At 39.1% G+C, this 24,792-nt stretch overlaps 1 protein-coding gene across 1 annotated transcript in view; it reads left to right on the top strand.

Moving 5' to 3' along the window:
* Positions 1 to 4,278: 4,278 nt before the first annotated feature.
* The window catches only part of RTN1 (reticulon 1), a 214,036-nt gene continuing 193,522 nt past the window's right edge, over positions 4,279 to 24,792 (top strand). The window contains exon 1 of the mRNA XM_063090009.1: positions 4,279 to 4,652. Coding sequence (XP_062946079.1) covers positions 4,412 to 4,652 — 241 coding nt within the window. The 5' untranslated portion in view covers positions 4,279 to 4,411. The remainder of the gene's footprint in view (positions 4,653 to 24,792) is intronic.

The raw sequence follows: 24,792 nt of genomic DNA, 5'->3' as shown, positions 1-24,792 counted from the left end.
ATTGATTGTGGTGATGGTTGCACAGCTCCGTGAATATACCAAAAACCACAGAATTATACATTTTAAATTGTATAGTATATGAGCTAAATCTCAATAAAAATGTTATTTAAAAAAGAAATACACATTACGAAGAAGCTTATGAAAAAGCTCCTAATTCATTGGTCATCAAATAAGTAAAAATTTAAAATACTTTGATATACCATATAGTTCATTAAACTGGGAATTTAAAGCATGTGTATGTGTGTGTATTAAATGAGATCTGTATGTGTATACACTTCATTGACTGCAAAGAACTATTAAAAGGCAATTTACCTCTATCACGCATATTTTGGTTTGCTTCTCAGTCTCAGAAGAGCTTAAAAGATGTGTTTATTGTGAGTCCAAAGCATGGAGAATTCAAGTTACGGATCTCCTCATTCATGTTTTTGCCCAAAGAAATAAAGAATCTTTTAAGTTTTTCTCAAATGTACAAATTAAGAAAAAGGAAACAAGATTCAATTAAAAGTGATCAACTCTCCTCTTCCCACCCCTCCTGGAGGACATTAGAGTCATCTATACTTTATTCCCGCAGATGGCAGATTAAGTAACAGCAGACACTCTCCATGGACAGAAGGTGCCTGATGTGCTCCAAGTGTGTTGTGTGGCATTTGTGAATGCTGTAGTGGTCTCTTGCAGAAAACACAGCTGTCTTGTGCACCAGGCTGCAGCCTCTAAGCATTAGTTTCTATCTAAATATTCTTTCACTGTAGTAGGAAATGGAGAACTCTTTCCATGTTAAATTTAAAAGCTTCCACACATTGTAGAAGTGAAAATCATGTTGTAAAATGATCTGTATGCTACATAGACAAATTAGGTCACAAACCAATCCCACATACGTGATTTCAGAGAAATCTGAGGCACCAGAGTTAGTCTCATCTTGAGTCAATAACTTCTCTTGCTAAGTCAATGAGAATGATTCCACAGTTGCATTCTCCTAAAAAGTAAAAAATAGGACCTTGGTATGGGTGCTGATAAGCTTAAAAAGCAAATATGCAGCAGGTCTTGCCTGCCCCCTTTACTTGCCTGAATATTGCTTATCCTTCTAGGCACTCTTTCCTACAAAATCTAAATATGGCCCAAGGCTCTTTCTCAACATAGCACTCCAAGCATTCATTATTAATCAGTCAATGAATCTTATTTGCCATTCCTGATACAGGCTATTCCAAACTGAAATATGTGTATGTATTTTTGACACAATTATTTAAAAGAACTTTTGAAGTATATTTATCTTTATATAAAGTTTAACTTTTTACAATACAGGAATTACAAATAGAAACAGCCCAATATTCACTCAATATAGGGAAACATTCTCCATTTAATTTGTTTTTAATGCCTGAAGTACTTACCATTGACTCTTTGGTTTGTACAAACATAAATACCCAGGCAGAGCTTTTAGCATTATAAGGCCTTTCCTGGAAATAATTTGGCATGTTTTATTATCATCTTAATTAATAATATACTTCCCATATGTCAACTCATTTAGTGCTCCTCTAAATCCTATGCAGAGGTACCATTTAAAATTCCAGGGTTCGGCTGAGGATCCTGAGATGCAGAGATATTAAATAACTTTAATACTGAGACTGGAAAGGATTTTTTATTGGTTAAAATTTGTTACTTGTGTTCTTCTTGCATATCCGCACATCCCCTTTTCTCATGATATAAGGTCTGGTCTAAGTTAAAAAGCTAGTGTCAAATAAATGCTCCTCACCAGATTTCTTCTTTTGATACAATGAACAAAACTTCTTTTCCAAAAAAAATAAATAAATAAAAGCGGAAGACAAAACCTGACAGTTCTTTTGTTTAAGCTCTTCTTGCTAAGAATTCTTTAAAAGTGCCAATGCTATATTCTTTCTTTCGAAAGCATTTTAGACCAATTCATAATTTAGAACAACTGTGCAAACCCAGGAATTCCATCACTGACTGTGTGTTATGCCCTTAAATCTTCAAATTAGTGAAGTTAGTCAGTTCAGAAGGGTGCAAATGTAAAATAAGTAATACTAGTAAACATTGGTCATTTCAAACCATAGCATAAACCTGAAAATTTCTTCCCTTATATAGATAATTTGCATACATCAAAAGGGGAAACAGTAAATATAGTTGTGAAAATTGCTAACACTGAAGCACTGTGTACACTTCTTTTCAACAGAGCAAAGTAGAATAATTTATCAAAATGTAATTGTCAATTTCCTCTAACAAGTAAAATCTAAATATACTTTACTGTTTCCTCCATCCATTCTCAATGAGAGTATTGATCAGTATTTGATAAAATATGGAAAATAACTAAAATCACATCCTCAAATCCCATATCTATTTAATAACAAGGAAGCTAAGAGACTTGCATAGGGAATCCAGTTTTTAAATGGTGACTTTCATTAGTGTTTCTCAGAGAAACAAAATAACATATTCTATATTATTTTGTATGTAACTCCCTTACCGTGACAATTCTCAAATATTCAGTGCCCATCAATAACTACTTAATGTTATATCGTTAAGTTTTCTGTGTTCTTGGCATGTTATCAATAATGAAACTGTGAGAAATGCCCATTTGGCATTTCTGATGCTTTAGGACATCCTAAACAATACATTTGAAAAAAGCTCACAAGTGCCCACTGATTAAATGACTATGGAAAGACAGCACTGCAATATAATCCTAAAGATTTCTTAGACAGATTCTTGTTTTCCCACAGAGAGATTTCAAAAACCGTGATGATTCATGATAATCAGGAATTTTGTTGTTGTTGGAGGGGATAATTTTTTATACCTTTATTGAAGTATAATTGACATACATTAAATTTCATGTATTTACAGTGAACAATTTGATGAGTTTTGAGTATGTATTTTTAATGAGCATGTCCATCACAGGAGATACTTTTTGCATATATCTATAAGGTAAAGTTTTCTAGGGGCATCTGGCATTAGGAGGCCGTATTTATTGTCTATTTAGTCAACACATTTTCTCTGATTTATTGTCATCTTTTGTACTAGCAGAACAGAAGATTGGGCAGAATCTGGGATTTTTGGTTTTGGCATTTTTGAGGAGCAACTGAATGGTGTTGAAGTTGGCCTGTGAATATACAAGTGGACAGGTATGAAATCCTCAGTATGCATATGGTGGTTCAGAGTCCCACACAGCCTCAAGGTGTGCTGTACCAACCATGTTTACCTTTTCTAAGAAGGAGCAGCAGATAAGCCTATTCCTCCTCCCTGCATGGTGTACTGAACCATCGTTTTTTCAAGGCACATCATTTTATAAACAATTTAGAACCAATAAAGCACGAGGCTTGTTTGAAAAGGTGGCTCTAAATATGGAAATAATACATTATAATGCAAGTCACTTCTCTCCTCTGAGTTTCAGTTTATCCGTTAAATATCTTCCATCTTATCAGAGAGAACCGTAAAGAGAAAAAGAAGCAACAATCTTCCTGGAATGTCCACCTTCTCAAATAAAATAGACTTTGCACAGGCAGCTTAGGATTTGTACGATTTTCTGAAAGGAGACCTAACTGCTTTTGTCCTGCCTATTGACATCCTATTTGCCCTCGGGGCTGGTCGGGATGAGGTCTGGTAAGCTTTTGTCGGAGGCTTTCCTGATAGCTCATTCCTGCACTCCAGGATTTTCAGCCCCATTCTGGAAACAACAGTTTAAAGATGCTGGTTTTAACCTCGGGGTTGCAGGTTCCCTTATCTCCGTCTGCAAAAACACCCAAATCCACCCCCACCCCGCTCAGACAGACCTATGTTCTCTCCACAGCTGTTACTGGTCACTTTCAGGACTGTGACCCTGAGGTCTCCAGCTTCCCTTCTTTGCCTCGTGTCCCAGGATGCCAGGCTCGGTTTAACTTCTTGAGTTGGGAGGGCGGCTTGCCTCATCGGTCATGCTGCAGCTGGGGGCTGCTTCTACCTGCTGATGCTCCACTCCCATTCCTCCCCAGACAAGGGCAAGATTCAAGTGGATTTGGCACGACCCCTCATCGGGGCCTGCCATTAGCAGGTCGGGGGCTGACGTGTGCCTAGGAGGCCTCGGACGAAGCAGGCCATTTTCACCTGCGTAATAACAGGCTTGGGAGTAGCGGAGCAGCAGCAGCAGCAGCAGCAGCAGCGACTGGAGTAGGGGGCGGAGCGCAGGCCGCGGCCGCGGCGGGGCCTGGAGGAGGAGGAGGGGGAGGAGGAGGAGCTGGAGCGGGAAGAGCGGCAGGCGGCGGCTCGGCCCGACTTGCAGCAGCGGCGGCGGCGGCGGCGGCGGCGCGGAGATACCGCAGCCTCCCCGAGCCTCGAGTCCCGCCTGGGACAGCAGCAGGCAGCGCCCGGCCACCTGGCCACCGCACCTCGGCCCCGCCAAGCCGCCGTCGCCGCGCCGGGGGCACCGCCAGCCATGGCCGCGCCGCTGGATCCGCAAGATGAGCTGCTGCCGCTGGCTAGCCCCGGGTCCCAGTGGTTCGGGGACCGGGGAGAGGGGGAGGACGAAGCGGTGACGCCGAATGGGGCCAAGCCGGCGCCTCCGGCGGGGGAGCCCGGCGGGGGGTTGGGCGCCGGGGCCGGGGCAGCGCCGCCGCGGGAACTGGGCTCGGGCCCCGCCCGGCCGCCGCCCGTTGCCGTGGAAACCGCCTCCACAGGTAAGGCGGGCGCGCGGGCGCCGCGGCCCCGCAAATGGCGTCGGGTCCCCGGGGTCCCCTGCTCCACAGCGCTGCTCTGCACCTTCCTCGAGCTCTCTACCTTGGGCACCATCCCCAGCCCCGCGTCGCCACCGGCGGCTGTAGATAGTGGCGGACTGGTAGACAACAGCAATTTTATTTTTCCAGAGGTTCGGAAGAAGGCAAACTGCTATTGATCCCTTCCTGTCATTGTCATTATCATTTCGGCTCTTAAAATCGTCCTGCTCGGCAGACCGTGCCATCCTGGCTGCTGGCGCGCCCGGGGACAAGTTTCTCCCGCTGTCAGGGGCCCGGGGCTGCAGGGCCGTCTGGCAGGTTGTGGCGGCGTGGGGCGTGTTTGCGCGCAGCGTGCGCGCCGCCCCTGGAGACGCTGACAGCGGAGTCCCGCAGGCCCGCGGCCCAGGACCCCGCTCGGTCCAGGGCAGAGATGTGGCTTTCGCTCCCCACGATCCTTCCTTCCACCCATCGCCACACCCCGCTGCCTCCCGGGTCCTCCTCTCACCCTCCGTCTCTCCACTCCCCGCGCAGAAAACAAACCCCGAGGAACGTGTGCCGAATTCAGAAGGGACCGCGTCGCCAGCGGGTTGTGGCAGCTCCCGCCCAGAACCTTTCTTTCCCAGCTACCCGGAGGCCCCCATCTTGCAGGGAGCATTGCAACTTGAAGCCCCGAAGTGCGGCGGGCCTGGCTGCGGGTTGGAGGGCTTGGGTGGTGGCGAGTGGCCGAGGCACAGTTTACCAGCAGTCTGGACCCGCGCGGGCATTTGGAGATGGCCCTGGGTCCGGCCTTCCTTCGCCCGACTCCCCCTGCGGAGTTAGAGCGCGCGGTCCCCGGCGAGAGCCCGGGGCCCTGGCGCATCCCGGCCGAAGGATGCAAGAGCGCGCTTTGGGGAGGGGCTGCCGGCCTGGCCAGCGCTGTTTCCGGGGAGAGGGGTAGGGGGTGCTGTGTTGTGCTATTCCGTGAGAAAGCTTCGCTATGGTGGAGTGGGAGTTGTGTGGTTCGGGCAACGTAGCTGTAGAAGGCCTGGGGTGGTGGGTGCTTCCAGAGGAGGAAGGTGGGCGGCACTGGCATGGGTACTGTTGGCAGCTGATTTAGGGGAACCCTTTCGTAATCCACCGCCTCTCTTAAGAGTTATGTAAAGTACCCGAAGTAGCCTTAGCTCTGCTCTAGTACAAAAGATATGAGCTGAGGAAAAGAGGTTTGGGGAATGCGTTGAATAAAACTAGTTAATATTCTGAAGGGAAGGGGAAAAGTGAGGATCATATACAAGCAAGGAAAAGAAAGAGTAAGAAAGAAAGAAAAGTGGAAAGAAAAAAAAAAAAAAAAAAGGAAAGAGACTAAAAAGCCCCAACCCCCATTTGTCATATGTTGTTATATTTCTTGGGGCAGGGGAGAGGATTTAAGTTTAAGAATGGCTGCCCAGCCTCTCTTCCAACTTCTGCATCTGAATGAAATTTTTAAAAAAAGAAAGAAAAAGAAAAAACTCTGTAATTGCAAAATTAGATGGCAAATGATAATAGATAAAGGGAGGTAGTTTTTGTCATTGTCATTCTTTGTTGAGGGTAGCTCAGTGCAGAACTTTTGTCCACTGTAATCAAAGTAAATTATTTCTTTATAAACATTGCCTGCCTCATTATTGTCACCAAGGTTAGGTGAACTAGGGAAAGGAAGCTAAGTGCCCTGTGTTTAGTAACATACTATCCACTAAAATGAGTTGCTATATAGAAAACGTTTAGAATGTACATTTATGGGATACAATGTGATGTTTTCATATACATCTGCGTTGTTGAATGATTAAATCAAGCTAATTAACAAATCTATTGCATCGCATACTGTGTTTTTGTAGTGAAAACGTTTATGATCTATTCTTTTAACAATTTTGAAATATACAATGCATTGTTATTGAATGGTGACTGTAGTAAATAACAATGCATTTGCCACTATTAACATTATTATTATTAAAAAGATATTTTGCTTTGCTGAATGTGTTAGGGATTTGCTATCCTAGGCAACAAGTGCACTAATAAAATCAAACATGATACTAAGTTTGGGTGGGAGGAGAATGAAGGAAGGTGGAAGGAATACATATTTTGCGTATTTATATGGGAATTTTTTAGTTTGTTATTGTTGCTTGAAGGAATTTCTTGTATAGTTGTTCATTGGTTAATGTTTTAAATTTGTATTTTCTTATTAAGTAGACTGGATGGGCTGCTATAAGAGACTCAGATGCCAAAAATGATATCTAAATAAATAACTAGATCTTGAAAAAATCCAAATAAAATCTGGGCCAGCTTTCTTGTTTGTTATTTTGGCAATTCCATTACTATAAGCTAAGTCTAGCAGGTGAATCCTTAACTGTTCCAGAGATGAAATCCAGAGGACTGCTTTCCTTCATTTTTTTTTTCACTTTTCTTTTTTCTGATTTATGAACAGAAATTTATTTTCTTATAGTACTGGAGAGTGGGAAGTCTACGATCAAGGTGCTGGCAGATTCAGTATCTGGTGAGGGCCTACTTCTTGGTTCTTAGATAGACGTCTTTTCATTGTGTCCTCTTATGACAGAAAGTTGCTTTATTTTTTTTAAAGCATGGTCCTCTCTGGGACTCCCCTCAAACTAAGAAGTAACTTAGACTTTGAGTGTAATACACTGCAAACAGATTTTGTTTCATTTTCAGATGGAATATTAAAATGTAAGACAGATATTGATGTTTTAAAAAGTATTTTTCTGAAAAACACCACCAATCATGCCATCTGGACAAATTCTGTTATTTATTTTTATAGATTGATGGTAATTAAAGTTTTCAAAGAAACATTTAAAAAAAACATCCCTCAGTAATGCCCTGGATAAATATGTGTTTAAACATTATTAAAGCTGCACTATAAAATTCTCTCAGTACTGTATTTTCAGTATTCTCGTTGTTTCTGTCCCTTTTGTGGCATAAAAATATTCTCAACAAGAAGTAACACTATCTTCTAAAGCCAAAATTTTTCATGTCTAAAATTGATAATGGGCATGTGAAATGATGTCTATTGCCAGAGGAACATTTAATATACCATGTGTAGGCTACAGCATGTTAAATTTGTTAATCATGAAACAGTGCCTTCATTTAATAACTTTATACAAAGGATGTTAAGAGCAACTGTTTTGTTTTTTCATAATCAGTTATTTTATTCCTGGAAACTATTCAAAAGGAGCATACAATAACACAAGAATAGAAGAATGTCTCTTTGTTTAAAGAAAGAATTTAGAATAGAACATTAGAACAAATGAAATGGTAAGAAGTTAACTCATTGCTCACTTTGGAAATTAACTCACTGACTACTTCATGCATGGAAGACAAAATGAAGAACAGAGTGGTGAATGATCAGGGTAAATCAGGACAATATAATTTGGCTTAAATTTTTAGATAATTGAAAAAAAAGAGAGAGAGAGAGAAAGAAACATTTTCCCAGTTTACTTTACTTGGACCATAGTGCTCATAAATTTGCAGTTTTTCAATGCTAAATATAATGCTCTATTGGAAAAACTATTCTCAATCTATCATGATTTAAATAACTTTCAGAATGTTTTATTTATTCTGTGTTAATTGTGTTTAATATAATAAATCTCCGAAAGTGTAACATATTATCAGTCATCTTCTAAAGGCCATTTGCAGGTTGGATTGACTGACTACATTTTTGGATGTGTTTGATACATTGTAGATACTTTTTATTTGGAGTCATTTTCAGTAACCCTCTTCAGAAGATGTAAATTTCAATTTCTGTTTTCTTTCATCTTTTGAGAAAGCTACAGTTCTACTGAAATGGTAAGGAATGGTGCATTTTGCTTTTACAATATTTTAAAGAACAAGTAAGATAAATAAAAAAGTTTGGAAACCAAATGCCATTTGTTTCTCTGGACACAGCCTTTGGATACAATGAATAACATTTCTGACAGTAAGTACAGTATATGTCCTTTAATTTAGGAAATTCAAATTAGGTTAAATTAAAATTTAGAAACACATACCTTGCCTATTTTACTGTCTTGCCTATTTTACTGTCTATCCTGGATAGCATGAATTGCAGAAAGTGTTTATTACCTGTAAAGTGAGAAACCATTGCAGTTCAATTCAACTTAGTAAACATTTATTGAATGCCTGCTTTGTGTGAGGACCTGTGCTAAATACAGGTCATAGTTTCCTAGAACATGTGCACCTTTGTGTTTCACATTAGTGTTCATTTTAGCCAAACAGTTCCTTTTGTGTCATTTTTCATTTCCTCATTCCCAAATCATTGCTGGAAGCTTGATAAGAAAGGTATTATAATAATCTAACCCCATGGGCACAGGGCATGAGTTAGTTTTCTGAAGTCAACACGGGATAAAGAAATATGAGCACAGTTGCTCAGACTATATAGCTATGGAAAATAAAATCTCTCTCTCTCTCTCTCTGTCTCTCTGTCTCTCTGTCTCTCTCTCTCTCTCTCTCTCTCTCTCTCTGTCTTTCTCTCTGACTCCCTCTCTCATTTGTCTCATTCTTTGTATCATCATAGAAATAAGTGTGGCCGAACATTACTCCACGATCTTTGGATTAGTTAGTCGTAATTTTATTAGAAAATTAGATTATTTCAGTGGTGAATAAGGGAGCTTTGAAAAAGAAAAAGACACTGGTAAATTTAGAGGGCAGTGAAAATAGATAAATCCACACAGTAATGCTCTCCACTAAAGTCATTGTAAAGAACATGGTCAAAAAATAAAAGACAAACAATCAGTTTTGTTTGTTTAAATAATACTTGAAATCAAAGAGATAAGTGAGAAGAGCGTGAACTAGAGAGGCCCACTGTTTGTGGAAGATGCTGTAGTGATAGTATATGAGAAAAGAGAGGCGAGAGCTTCTCAGTTCAAATTTGAACTGTGCGATTTAAAACGGACAGTGATTCTTAAGTTGGAAAATCAAAAACATGCAGAAAGATAGACTGGAAGTCCAGGATAAGTAAAGAGAAGGTAAAATCCTGTGTTACTGCTTTGATGAGATCTATTCTTCAGCCCCAACTATTGTATTGAATGAGTGCGCTGAGCATTCCCACTATAGTTGAGAATAACGCTTATGCTAGAAAAGTTGAAATGGGTAAGTGATTTTCAAAAAGGGGAAAAATGGTGGATTCCTAAAACTTATAAGCCAATATATTTAATGCAATTGCTAGTAGAATGAATTTATATGGCAAATATCTATAAATCCTTCAAAAAGAATGAATGTGTTGATCCCCAGAAATTCCCATTGGCTCCCTAAAAAATAATTTCCACATAACATAATTTTCTGTTTTTCAGATTCTGAATCACCAGCATATGTACAGCACTTACTATGCCCAGGAACTCTATAAAGTACTCAACTTACATAAAGATGTAGAAAGCATGCTCTTAAGTTTTGCAAATGGTACAACATTTCAGAAGATGATTGACATGCTAGAGGGTAGTGCTACTATGAAAAGAATCTTGATTTTAATGTTTACCCAGAGCAACAAGATAATTTGTATCATTAAAATCATTTTTGCCCCAATGTTAAAATTCCTTTTGGGGGCAGGAAATACATGCACATGGTATTAAAATTTTAAAGGTACAAGAGGGAGTCTTCTTCACACTTTGTCTTCCAACCAACCATTGCCCCTCTCCAGAGGCAACTATTGTTAATAGTTTTAGCAAGATAGCATTATTTAATCCATTCATGATTAAATTATTATTTGTTGAGCCTTTGCTATATGTCAGCCAGGAATTGTTCTAAGCATTGGGGATACAGTAGAGAAAAGGACAGACAGAAGTCTGTCTCGCATAAAGTGTATTTTTGTTTGTTTGTTTGAGGGGAAGAGGAAAGGAGAGGAGGAGACAGGGAACAAAAAATATATGTCAAGGGATAATAAGTACTATGGTGAAAGTTAAAACAGTAGTGTGAACTAGGGGGATAGTCAAAGAAGGCCTCTTTGGTAGGTGGCATTAAAACAGATACTTGAAAGGAGAGACAGAACAAGTCATGCAGATGCCTGGGAGAAGATCACTTTGGGCAGAGGCAACAGCCTGGGCAAAGGCCCTGGGTGTGAGTGTGCCTAGCACATTCAAGGAACAGCAGGAAGCACAGTGAGGTGGAGTAGGCAAGGAGAGAAAAATAGGAGATGAGCAGAGGGTAAAAGGTGAAGGATAATGAGTAGATTAGTTGTGTAGACCCTTGTAACAGCTTTTGATATTACACTGAGTATGATGAGACCCTCTGGGTGGGGAGGGGGTTAGTAGAAGATCATGTTTAGCATTAAAAGTTTTAAGTTAAGTTTAATGGATCACTCTGGTTACTGCGTCAAGGATCTAACAATGGGGGGTGGGCGTGGAGCAAGAATAACCAACTCATAGGCCATTGCAATAATCTGAGCAAGAGATCATGGTGGCTTGAACCACAGTGATAGCTTTGGAGAAGGTGAAAAGTGGTTGGATTCCAGGTACATTCTGAATGTAAAGCTAACAGTATATCCTAATGGATTGTGTATGGGGTATGAGAGAGAGGACTCAAGGATCACTCCATGATTTTTGGCCCCAGGAAACATAAGAGTGGAGTTACTATTAGCTGAGATTGGAAAGACTTTAGGAAAATCAGAATTTAGGGAAAAACTAGGAATATGGTTTTGCAAATGTTAGTTTTGAAATGCCCATTAGATGTTCAAGTGAAGATGTCAAGCAAGCAGTGTAGAGTAGTCTGGTCTGGGTATATACATTTGGGAGTTTAGCATAGAGATGGGGTCACCAAGGGAGTGAGTGTTGACAGTGAAGAGGCCAAGAGTCCTGGGACACTTGAATATTCAGAGGTCTGGCAAAAGAAACTGAGTAGAAGTAGCTAACAAAGTAGGAGAATTGAAAGAGTGTGGCTGCAGAAGGCAGGAGAAATATTCGGTCAAGAGGAATGGGATGATTGGCTCTGTCAAATGCTGCTTGCAGGTTGGGTAAGATGGGGACTAAAAATCAGCCATGGGATTTGACAGCGAGGAAGTCATTATGACTTTGATGAGACTGCATTTCACGAGTGATGGGGAAAAAACCTTGGTTGGAATGGATTTTATAGAAAATGGGAGGGGAGAAAATAAGAAATGGCATCTATAGACATGACTCTTGAATTTTGCTATAAAGGCAACTGAAAAAATGAGAGGTAACTATGGGGATGGGGATAAAGAGAAGAAAAAGTTTTATTTATTTATATTTTTACTGTGGGGATGTTAAAGTGTATTTGTAAGATGATGCTAATGATTCAGTAGGCAAGGAAAGATTGATGGTGCAGGAAAGATAGGGGACATTTCCTGCAACTATGTCCCTGAGTAGTAAATGGATCCAGTGTGCAGTAGAGGGTTGACGTTGCGTAGTTGTATGGACAGTTCATGGATATAACTAGAAGAAAGAGAACAGGGCACACGTGCAGGGAGAGGGTGGATGTGGGGCTGAAAACAGGTGGATGTTCTCTGGTGACTGCTTCTATTTTATCAGTGAAATAGGAAGCAAGCTGAACAGCACAGGGAGTGGAATTGTTGGAAGTTTGAGAAGAGGGGAAAAGGTATAAAATTGTCAAGAAAAATGGGAGAGTGAAAGGACTAGGGTAAAGTAGGAATTCTGAGCAGCCTCGGGGCTCACTTGGAGTTGGTGGTCATGAACTTAAAGTGAGACTAGTCACCATATGTTATCTTTTTTTTTCAGTCACATTCAGCTGCCTGAGTATTGGTTTGGAGTAGGTGGCTGGTTGGATTGGCTTTTGTTTTTGTTTTTGTTTTCTGGTGAGTATAGCAGGAAGAGAGGGGCAGTGGATTTGAGGACATATGCAAGGCAGTGTATACATGACAGGTCATGGAATCTGGTGAGGAGGGATGAAGCACAGTAAAAGGATGACAAACAGTGGATTGTACACTCTGGCAGGATTGCTGGAATAAGAGTACTACAGTAAGGGAGCTGAAAGGATAAGAGGTGGTGATTCAAGAGTTGGGGTGTTTGAGAGAGAGATTAGGAGGGCTACAGTTATGAGAGGCATGGGAGACTGAGGAGGAGTGGAGGACAAGGCCTTTAGAGGAGTACAGTCCAGAAGGATGGTGAAGGCAAGGGTGAAATAATCACATAAGTGATTACTGACATCATAAAGAACCATGACAGATACTGCAGAGTGACAGTGAGCCAGGTACTAATTGATATCTTTAGGAAAGAACATACTGGCCTGGGCTTCAAATCTGTGGGTTTTTAGGGGGAGGGAAGAACAGCGACCTGTAAAATTATAAATGCAAAATCCTGACTATAGGTTCTGCAAACTCTATTTAATATGTATTGAACGTAGGAGACACAACTTAAAATAGTTCATGGTGGGGATTGGGAACTTTGAGGGTTGTAATTAACTAAATATGAACAAGTGTTCTGGTGAAATTACTAAAATATCTATGTAATTTTAAGTAGTATTAATAGAAAGTCTCAGATATACATTATATGAGGTAATAGTTCCCCTAGATTCTGTTCTAGGCAGGCCAGATTTGGCATCTTATACTAAAGGGGTGTGACATGCTTTGGGAAACATTGATGTACTATAATAAGGTGAGTGGAGGGCACCTAGATTGGTGAGGCTTTTGGAAAAACATGCCATTTGATAAATAATTAAAAGGACTTAAGGATTTTTAGTCAGAAGAAAATAATTAAAGGAGATCTGAAAGTCAAATTTAAATACTAGAAGAACTTTCAGTAAGCAAAGAAAGAAGACTTGATCCACATGATTTCACAGGGCAGAATTGGGACTAGTAATTTGGACAAGCAGATTTCTGCTTAATGAAGGAGAATGTTCTAATACTTAGAACCAACCAGAAAAAAGATTTTGTCCCAGTTACTGATGTTCAAGCAGAAGCAAGGTTGCCGTTTTAATGAGGGAAACTTAGAAAGGAAAGTGTTAGTTATACCAAGATCTTTATACCTTCCTAAAGGAGAACAAGCACCCCTAACTTTACGTGTGGTTATTATGTTATTACACATATCTCAAAAGTGAGCAGCACAGTAATGAGCCCGGAAACAGTATCTATCACAAAACCCACAGGTAACCTCAAATTGGCTACTTATAATGCACTCTCTACAAAATCATGGCCTTCTTTAAATTTTTCTCTAGTTCTCCATTGTCAAGAAAACTTCATAAGGTAACATACTCACTTCTTAAGAACTACACAATTTTATCCAACTTTGGGTTAGTAACCTAAATATGAAACATGTCGTCTGCAAGTATCTCTTTTATTTATTCTTTTAACAGAACTATCTTCATTTTTTACTACTGGATCTTGTTCCATAAGTATTTAACATATTCTAAAATGTTTTGGGAATTCATTAAATAATTCCGTAGTGCTAAAAGCATCATATGATTCTCTCCTTATTTCTCTGCTTCACTATTTGAATATTTATGTCAGATTATTCATTGTAAAACCATGTTTTCTAGGTTGCCTAATGAATTACATTTTTAGCTGTAACTGTTCTGCATTATAATTTCCGTGTTCAATTTCCAAAAGGATTTTTTAAAATTCATCTACTGTATGAGATTATTATAGAACCAGTTACAGACCAAATTCTTGCTTTCTGAATGTGGAGAATTTGTTGAATATCTCACATCCTTCAAAATACCCAGAATTTTGTTTTATGCATAGCAAAGATTCATTTTTAAGGAATAACTCTTGGACAACAGAAAATTGTGTGTATTTGAGTTATTGCCGATCTAGTTGACAGGTATAAAAATAAAAGCCAATGTTATGTCTACCTTTGGCAAGAATTTTTCAACTGATCCTAAAAAATCAGGGCTTCTCAAAATGTGTTCCATAGACTACCTTCTCCAAGATCACATAGGGTGATCCATGGACCTCAATCCAGGGAAAAAAGCCTACCAAATACATGTTAAATCTTTAAGAAGCACCAAAATTTATTGAGTTGCCTCCTTATGCTTGGCATTTTGCTAGGAACTGTGGGGGAATAGAGGAGCATGAGCTATGTCCCCTTTCCTCATTTCCTCCTGTTCTTATTTATTACTGTCTAGTTGGAAGGTGTGGCTGACTCACACAAAACAAAGGTAAACAATTCAGGTCAGAGGGCAGCCTGGTGCTTGGATGGATGGTACAAGCTGTATGTGTGGCAGGGATTTTATGATTTTATGTGTTTCAAAGTACCTGGTCTCTTGGAAGAGGTGGAATGCAACTTGCATCTAAAGGATAGTTAGAATAGGAACAGGCAGAAGCGAGCAGAAAGGCAACAGAGGTGAGGGGAGAAACATGGATGATAACACGGGATGAGCAGTGACTGGGCTGGCTTAACCTGCCCCGCCAGGTGGGCAGAAGACAGGTTCTGGGACCTTGGAAGCTACTCACAGGACTCTAGTCTCCTTTTATGTGGATTCTGGGATCTTTGCATATTTATATGTGGGGCAAGTAATATTATAGAACTGTGTTAAGAAATATTAGTCTGACAGTGGCATGGAAGTTAACACCCCTCATTGGGGATAATCCTGAAAACTGTGTGTTTTGCTGAAAGAAGGCTGACCCCATAACATCAGTTTTAGGTCCTTAAATAAGTAACCATGGGAATAAACAGGGAGGTAAGAAAGATGAGCGGCTTCACAGGAACACTCCGTAGGTCTCTGTGACTGTCAGGTGGGATACGAATCAAAGATGACTCTACAGTCTTGTGTTCTATGGCTGGAAGAATGTTAGTGCTGTAGAAGGGGGCTGGGCACTGGTTAGGGAGGTGAGGATAATGAATTCATTTTTAGTCATATAGGACTTGAAATCATAACAAACCATTTGAATAGAAATCTCTGCTTGACAACTAGAGGCAAAGGAATGAACTTTGGAGATGAAAACAGGATTGTTGATATGAATTTAGAAAATTAGAAAAGAAGCCGTAGAATAAATTAGCTTTTTGAAAAAGGGATTATGTAGAATGGAGTGAACAGGCCAAGGACAGAACAAGAACTCCTTTCCTCTTACTAGTTGAGTGGCTTTCATTACTTAAGCTCCCTGAGCTTCAGATTCTACAGTATGGCATTAGGTCTTGTAGAATGCCCGGCAATCAAAGGGTACGTACTCTCATTATTATAGTGCCATTGGAAGCCAAGATGTCGTGGTATAGTATGAGCCTGACTGAGAAATCAGATTTACCTAGTTTTGGTTTGGGCACCTAATACCATGTCAATGTGGGCAAGTCATATGACTGCTTTATGTTTCAGTTTCTTATATAATATGAGCACAATACTGCATTCTGGTATCTTACAGGGCTGCTGTGATGATAAAATGAGATAACATGAGGAGGTACATGCAAATGGAAAATAGCTATAAATCCATAAGTTACTATTAATAGGAAGTCTGTTCAGCAGTGTCAGATGCAGGAGAACAAAGATCAAAAGTCAGGCTACCTCAGCCCTAGATGTTTTAATATAAAGTGCTTGCTGTGCTTAGCTGGACCTCAGCCAAACAGCAATGGGGAATGACAGGAAGGCAAGGAAGAATGGGGGAAAGGAGAAGTCGGTTCTGGCAATCCACACTGGAAGACATTTTGGCTTGGAGGAGTGCAGTAGGAGTGAAGACTGGCTCCATTTCCCATGTCCTAATGAATGATCTGTGACTGGAGCAGGGCTGAAGTGTGCCCCTGGGGGCAGCTGGACTGAGGGAGTACAGCAGATGGGATCTATTCTGATTCTCCTGCTCAGTGGAAGAGCAATAAGTGTAAGAAGCTTTCTCAGGTAGTTGTGGGAGTCAGTCTGGAAGAGACTGCTTCTCTTACTGGGGGGGGGGGGGCATCACAGTGAAAGCCAGCCCCTGCTACCCCCAGTGCAGGGCTAACTCAACTGGCGCTGTGGGCTGGTGGGAATCTGCAGGCTAGTCTTATAGCTCAGTAGATTAAAGTCTTACATAACTAGTCTAATTCTCTGGAAAGATGAAGTAGACATAACTTTCCCTATCTCTTCTGCTAAATACAACTAAAAACCTTGGGCATTATATATAAAATTAATATAAAAAGATTCTGAAAGGTAGAAAGAAGAAAGCAGACTTACTAGGGACCTTCAGACCTGAGGAAGGACATGGCAGTGAGTTCTCTGGGTTTCCTTGTTCCTCATATATCTCAGACTGGATATTGGAGAACTCAGCAACCAGGAAACATAAATGGGACAGACAAAAACAAACAAACAAACAACAAACAGACAAAAAACAGACACAAAAAAGCCTGGTCTCTCTAGCCAAAGGATCAGGAAAGGGTCAACCTAGCAAAACAGAAATAAACTGAGGTCCCACCCCCTCCCCACCACAAAAACCAAGTGAGGAACCTAGACTTCCACCTTTCTGAAGCTGTAAGCTGTAAGAGGCATCCACTAAGGCTTTGACATTTAATATCACCACAAGCTAGCATGGTGTCAGAAGAAGCCTAGGAGAGTCAGGAGTTTCACCATCGCCCAATGGTAATGGCTGAGTAAAGAACCTGGACTTCTATCTCCATCTGGCAGAAACAAGGCAGCACACTTCTTCCTCAAGTAGTATGGCATTTAAATAAGATCCATAGTCTCAGAACATAATACCCAAAATGCCCAGGTTTCAATTGAGAATCACTTGTCATGCCAAGAGCCAGAAAGATATGAACTTGAGTGACAAAAGAAAATCAACACCAAAATAATACAGATGTTAGAATGATTTGACAAGGATTTTAAAGCAGCCATCATAAAAACGCTTCAACAAGCAATAACAAATACACTTGAAACAAACAGTAAAATACAAAGTCCCAGCAAAGAAACAGAAAGTTTCACCAAAGAATTAAAAGCTATAAAAAAGAATTAAATGGAAATGTTAGAATTAACAAATATAATAACTGAAAGAATTTAAAAAAAAACACTCAGTAGATGAGCTCAACAGCAGAGGACAGAAGAGTTAGTGAACTTGAAGATGAACAATGGAAATGATCAATGTCAATAAGAGAGAAAAGAAACTGAAAATAAAAGTGGATAAATAATAAAATCCTTCTACTCTGCAGCACATGAATATTTATGTGACGTTTCCTTTTTCAAATGTTCATTGAGTGTTCATATTAACAGAGTAAATGAAAACAGACTGAAAAATGTTTGCTAAATGGATAAAATCTAAGCTGCATTGGTCTAGATATGGGCTTTGAGGAAAATAACTAAATAGTACTTTTTTAAGTCCTTGAGATATTTTCCACATTTACCTTATTCACTGATTTCTGACCCTGTACTTATATGCACACTAAATATATTCACACATAAGCTAAATTATTTATGTAACAACCACTTATTTAGCATTTACAATGTGTCCGGGGCATTTTACATTTAATCCTTGTAACCGTCCAATGAAGTAGGTATGGTTATTTATCCCATTTTATAGGTGAGGAAACTGAGATAGAGAGAGGTTAAATGACTTGCCTAACGTCACATAGCATCAAGATTTGAACCTCAGCAGTCTGGATCTACGGTCTGTACTCTTAATTACCTCACTCTATTGACTATTTTAGACTTTTCTTGTGCAACAACTATTTTTTGATTTGTACAGTAAAAGTTGCATATTAAATAAGGCATTAACCTGCATGAAAATGTTTCTGAACTAAAATGAATGTGAAACTGGGTAGGGGTACTGTGGCTAAAATTGGGGTTGATAGAACTTGAGAATTCTTAAGAACCTTGGACAAAAGCAACAGCCAATTAGTTACATTTTAAAATTAGAAATTTAATAGGGATATTTGCAAAATCCTGCCATAGGATCCCCAAACTAACTGCATCAATACAATAAGAGGACCATGGATAGTGGAACTGCAGCACAAATAGAGAAATTAATAGAGATTTTAGTTAACTGTAAGTTCGCTCTAAATTAGTGGGGTGAGGCAGCTGACCCAAGACAATGAACTGTTAGTCTTCTTAACTCAAGATGCCCAAAACAAGTGCAAGAGAGCCGTGCTTGGCTCTGGAAGGGCTGGAACATGCGCAGGTCTGGGTAGGGTCCTAGGTGTGCTGAGTGCCAGGGTAGAAAAGGGAATAGAAACCTTGACTCTGGTTGAAAGAGCTGAGGACTCATAACCTTCACAAAAGAAGATGGAATGGGTTACAATAGCTGTCTAAAAATACATGAAGGGTTGTCAAGTGGCATAGGGACTAGGCATGTTTGTGTGACTCTGGAGGCTACAGCTGCAGTCCATCAGAAGTTACAGGGAAAGGATTAGCGTTCAGTATTCATCAGAGCTGTGAAGTATGAAAAGAGCCGACTGCCTCATGTGGTAGTGAGTTTCTTGTCACCAGAGGAATGTAAGCAGATTGGGTTGGTCATTTCTATGACAAAGGGGTTATAATAGCAAAGATACATTGGATTAGTAATTTTTAAAAAAATCTTTTCAGGATCACATACCCTCACCGGAAAATCTGATGAAAGCTTTGGAATCTCTTCCCAGGAAAATACACTTACAAACACCACTTTGCACACAAATTCTGTGATTTTTCAGAGGACTTTCATGGATGGAAGAATGAAATAACTTTCTAACTCTTATAAATCAATAATTCCAGATACTCTCCTATAGAACACTGTTTACACAGGGGCAATAGTTTCATGGTTCAATAATATCTCACTGAATCATCCATTTATTTATTCAACAAATATTTGTTAAGCACTTACTATACACACACACACACATACAAACTAGGTATGAAGTTAAGTAGGTGACACTTAAACACATAATAAGAATATAAAAATAAATGCAGCAAAATAACAATATAGTCACAATATGAGAAAGGGCAGTCTAAATTAGGGAAAAGGTCTGTATTCCACCAATTACATTTTATTGATTTCAAGAATATACTATAATTGAATGTATGGCTCCCAAAGGGTTATAAGATATGCTTATTCCAAATTGTCTATGATGATCTAGGAGAAAGAGAAGGGACTTGGAGATGCCATACTGGATTCTAGTCCAGCTCTTCCCATGGCCAGTAGCTAGAAGGGCTAGAAGGGCTGTGATGTGTCTATGTGAATCTTCAGTGTCCAGATAAGTGATGTATCATTTGTCTATTCACTGCTTCTGTGTACACTATGTACACTTCTGTGTACACTGTGGTCACTGCTAAGTTTTTGGAACCAGTTGTTATATTAAGTTAGGCAACATCCCTTACTATTATTATCAGGAAATGCTTAGAGTGGGAGTAGGAGATGTTAATTCTCTCTCTAATAATCCCCATCAACCATCTAAAGCCACCCTAAATAAATACATATTCTTCGATGTGGACAATCAATATTTTCTTAGTTTTATGTAAAGCGTGCATATGATATTTTACAAAATCTGTACTACTTTTGTTTATGTATGAACATACTGTCGCTTAAAAACAGGTGCTTCCTGTGCAATTGCAGCTTCAAAATAAGTCAGCTGGCTTCTTCAACCAAACTGCAGCCCCTCAGTATCATTATATATAGAAATTTTGGTGTTCCAGTCACTGGTCATACTATTAATATGTTTAGCAAACCTTTTATTAGAGATAATACAAGGGTATATTGCAATCAGCATTTCTGAATTACCAGACTTAAACCTATGAAGTTTATTTTTTAAATGGAATCCATAGTGTTAGAGAAGTGTTTTTTATTTTATTTTATCAGAAGTGTGAGAAAGAACAAATGCCTAATATTGCTTCCCAGAAACTGTACACTCTTTTAAAACCAAGTAGTTCCTTTTTATAAATTGGATGTTTGTATATCAAGAGTCTCAGAAATAAGAATTGGTTTATTTCTATGAATAACATGAAGGAATTAAAAATACACATTTTCAAGAAGAGACGTGATATACTTTCTAGAGAAATAAGCCCCAGAAATAACCTGTCTTAGAAGTAAACATGCATTAGGAATAGAAAACCATTTGTGGTGGGCCATCGAGGCCATTTGTGTTACATTTTTTTTTTTTAAGTGTAGTAATGTGCTCTGTGCTCAGTACTTATTTAATCACTTATAATAACCCCCAGGAACACTGGTTCCTGAAAGGAATCTATCAATCTGTTCAAAACAGAAAATCTCTGCCATTGTGCCAGACAGGGGACATCATGGTCAACCTTTAACTATATTAAATAACACATAAAGATTGCTTCTTAACAGTAATGATTATGTTTCTACGGTAATCATTTGTGTGAAAATGTCTTTTGGATGTTGAATAATATGCTTCATTGTATAATCACATTATTATAAATGTTGGGAATTTCTGTTCGTAAAAGGGAAGGTTGGTGCATAGTTTGATCACAGGAGCCTGGAACTTTTTTTTTTTTTTTTTCTGTGAAGGACTCAGTACTACAAGGAAAAAAAAATGAGTAAGTAATTGTGTATAAGTAAAATGGAACTTAATTTAGTTGACTTTCCTAGTGAAATAGAAATGTTTGCAAGAAAAAACTTACCCATGACCCCACCCTCTTTGCACAACTCAGTGTCAACTTTGTATGGTGGTTCAAGGATTCAGGCAGCTAATATTTGTAAAGTGCTTAAAACAGTGCTTGAGACATTGTAAGGACTATATAAATATTTGCTGTTTTCGTTATTGTTATTAATTCCCTATCAATTTTTGTCCATTTTCATAATAATCACTAACATTTTAAAGTGCTTTGGAATGGATGTAGCACTGATGTCATGTATTGAGTGGTCCTCATCTTACAAATGTGGACTTTGAGCAAGACCAAAGACACATCTCTGATTCCCAAGTGTCCTGCTCTCTCTATTGTACCAAGCTGCCTTCCTGTCTTTGAAATACAACATAAGGAAAAATAGAACTGTCTTACAAGACATGGATTTCAGCTTTACTTTGCAAAGAGGGAAGGAAGTAACAGGGGGAGTCTCAGCTGGGGAGAAAGGAGGAAAGACCCAAGAGGAGAGGTGAAGGTGCAGAAGAGAGAGATGGCAATGGGTGGAGGGAGATGGGGTTGGAAGGAAAAGCTTGACCCTTTCTAATGGACACAAAAGGACAAAAGGGGAGGGCAGGTGGAGGAAGACATAGAAAAGGGGGAAAGAGAGTTAAGGATGAGAAAAGTGCACAGAGGGAGGGAAGCCCTTTGAGGAAGCAAAAGAATTTTAAAAAGGAATGATTTTGTAAAGAGGAAAGTAAGAAGGCTTTCCTAAATTCTATCATCTAAATAAAGTAAGTGAGAGTGGGAGTTCTCGGCTTTACTTCCCTCAGAATTGTAATCCACATGTTTACAATTGCTTAGATCCTTATACCTGAAGAGACTTTTCTAAATGGGGTGACTGCAGCAGGCCCCTGGGGCTCAGGGGTAGGAGCCGTTCTGGGGTTCTATGCAGGGCTGCCCAGAGCTTTCTCACCCCCAGGTTGAATGAAATCAAGCAGTCAGCTGAGTCAGAACTGTGGGCTGAAATGTTCCTTCCTCGGTCTGGGGAGTTTCCAAAAGACTCACATTAACTTTATCTAAATGAAGAAGAATTTAGCTCAGGGTTTTCCCTCAGATAGAAGAGATTATTTATATACTTTTTTTCCTTCTGCCCAACTAGCCCTGGGATATGCAAAAGCAGTGTTTGGATAGCAGTATCAGGGAGCTGATTGGTTTTTCTTTTACCATTCTCAAATATAAAAGTGTACTCTGTATCTTGATTGGGAAAAAAGGGAGTAGTTAAGGAAAAGAGAGAAAATAGGTATAAGTGAAAGAAGTTAGCATTTATTTAGCACCTAGAGCTAGGCAGGCAGGCACTGTGTTAAACACTTTATATACCTTCTTAGATTAGCTAAGATCCAGTGGCTTATTGGATTGATCAGATGGCCTATTGAATATGTAGTAGAGGACTGAACTGTCATTTGGTTAATGTGAGTAGGACTGACAATTAATATGCATAATTCTCTCTATTTGCTTCCAGCCAAGGCCATAAACTATACATAGAAAAGGAGTCTTGTGGTGAAGCCCCCCCTAGGTTTATCAGAATGGGGGACCAGATATTGGGTTCGAGTTCTAGCTGGTAACAAGCATGCATTTTCTGAAATGTTTATTTAAACTACGTTTCTCCTGGAGGGCCTAGCTAAAAGTCTTCACATGGGATTTGGAAACAAATTCAGTTCCTGGGCCCACTTCCTGACTGCTGGTCTGGGTAATCTTTGCCAGTTTCCCCATTTCTACTTGGCTCTGCCTGTATATGTTGCTGTCTCTTCATATAACAAGAAAAATCTGTGGATTCAGAGTTAGAGCTGTTCACAAAGCATGAAGTAGGGCATTGTTTTGTTTTTTAACTCTATATACACAGCACTTAGCATCATCCCTGGGCATATAAGTGTATAATAATGAATAATTAGTCCCTATGAGCACTACTTTATAAAATATTTTCGCCTACCAATAGCAATTTTAAAGTTCCTAATGGGTAATCAGTGTTTCCACTTTATTTATCAAAGACATTTTATCTGAGCATGCCCATAAATATAATAAATAAAAATTGTTTTTAAGTATTAAAATTACTTGTTAATTTATATTGTTGCTGTCTTGGTTTGCTCCTACAAGGCTCATATAAGTTTTAGCTAAAGGTGTTAAAACCCCAATATTAAAAATGTTTAAGTGTCATTTCAAAATCATTCACAGAACTTAATGCATAACAATTCTCTTCTTTTATTATAAAATTGTGAAATCCTGGCAAAAGGAATATAAGAATATTTAAAGTAATTGAGTTCAACTTCCCACTTAAAAAGTAAGCCACTTTTTAAACATCCCTGATAAATGATCATGCAGTCTCTGCTTGAGCCCTTCCAGTGATGGAGAATGCCCAAGGATTTGGGGTCCTTCCTTTCCTTTTCAATGGTGATTTGCATACATGCACTTGCTCATAATGTATCAAGTGAATGAATGTTTCTCCTTGTCTAGACTGAAAGTCCCTTGAACTAGAGGTTATGTCTCTAATAGTCTCTATAATCCCTAGCACAGGGTCAAGTATATAAGTGTCAGAATTTCCTAATTTGATGATTTATTTGTTTTTTTACTTTGGGTACGTAAAGTGGTCTTAATACCATATTGGGATTGTAGCACACTTTCAAAGGCTTTCAAAGTTCACAGAATCAATGGCTATTCAAAGACTTTAGGAGCAGGATTTGGATCTTTTATGTAAAATTCATGTGACCAATCTTAAATCAATTGCAGTGTAAATTCTTGCTCCTATTTATATGAATTATAAGAATAATCAGCAAAAAGTTTCATATGTCATACCACTTTAAATTTCTTTTTTTAATTGAAATATAATTGATTATATGTATTTGTGGGGTACAGAGTTGACTGTCGGTATTTGTGTACAATATGTAATGATCAAATCACTATAATTAGCATATTCATCATTGCAAAATATAATTGTTCTTTTTGTCCATTAACCAATTTCTCCCTAGCCCCCCTCGCACTCCCCCTTTCCCACCTCTAGTAATCGCAGTTCTGTTCTCTCCTTCTGAAAGTTCAACGTTTTATTGTGATCTTTCTTTTTCATTCGTTCATTCATTCTTTCTCCTTCTTCTTCCTTTGTTCCTTTTTTCTTCTTTTATTTCTTTTTCTTTCTTGACTTTGAATTTCTTTAAAAACTCTAGAGTGCTAACATAAAAAATAAAACAATTCTTGGCAGATTAAAACTATCTAATGATAAATGAATTCTGTTAATATTTTTAAAAATTAATTGGATGGATGTCCTTAATACTGTGTTCAATTATCCTGAAAATTTGCATAATAAAATGCATTCCTTTGTGCTGAGACTAGTTTGACACAATTGCCATTAACAGCTCCTCCTTCTTAGCACCTGGCAGCTCACCTGATGGCTTTGCCCTCAAAAAGGGGATGCTGCATTGAGGTGTGGACCATTACAAGTTAGGTACTCATTTTCTCTTAATCATAGGAGTAGTGGTGAGTTAATCTTTCATTAGTTTGTGGAGAGTAAGTCATTGTGGTCTTTTCAATTCAATTCTAGTCCTTTGGAATCTGAGCAGTTGCTTAAGGTGAAAGAGGCTCCGATGAAGTGGGGCTTAAAAGCAGGTTTAGGCCTGGTGAAAAAAAATTATTTCAGGTGCCCTTGCAAAGATGGCCTGTCTAAAAATCTTCACATGGGATTTGTAAACAAATTCAG

The sequence above is a fragment of the Cynocephalus volans genome, chromosome 3 (genome assembly GCF_027409185.1).
Source record: "Cynocephalus volans isolate mCynVol1 chromosome 3, mCynVol1.pri, whole genome shotgun sequence".
Taxonomy (NCBI): domain Eukaryota; kingdom Metazoa; phylum Chordata; class Mammalia; order Dermoptera; family Cynocephalidae; genus Cynocephalus; species Cynocephalus volans.
This window is presented reverse-complemented; position numbering and strand designations above follow the sequence as displayed.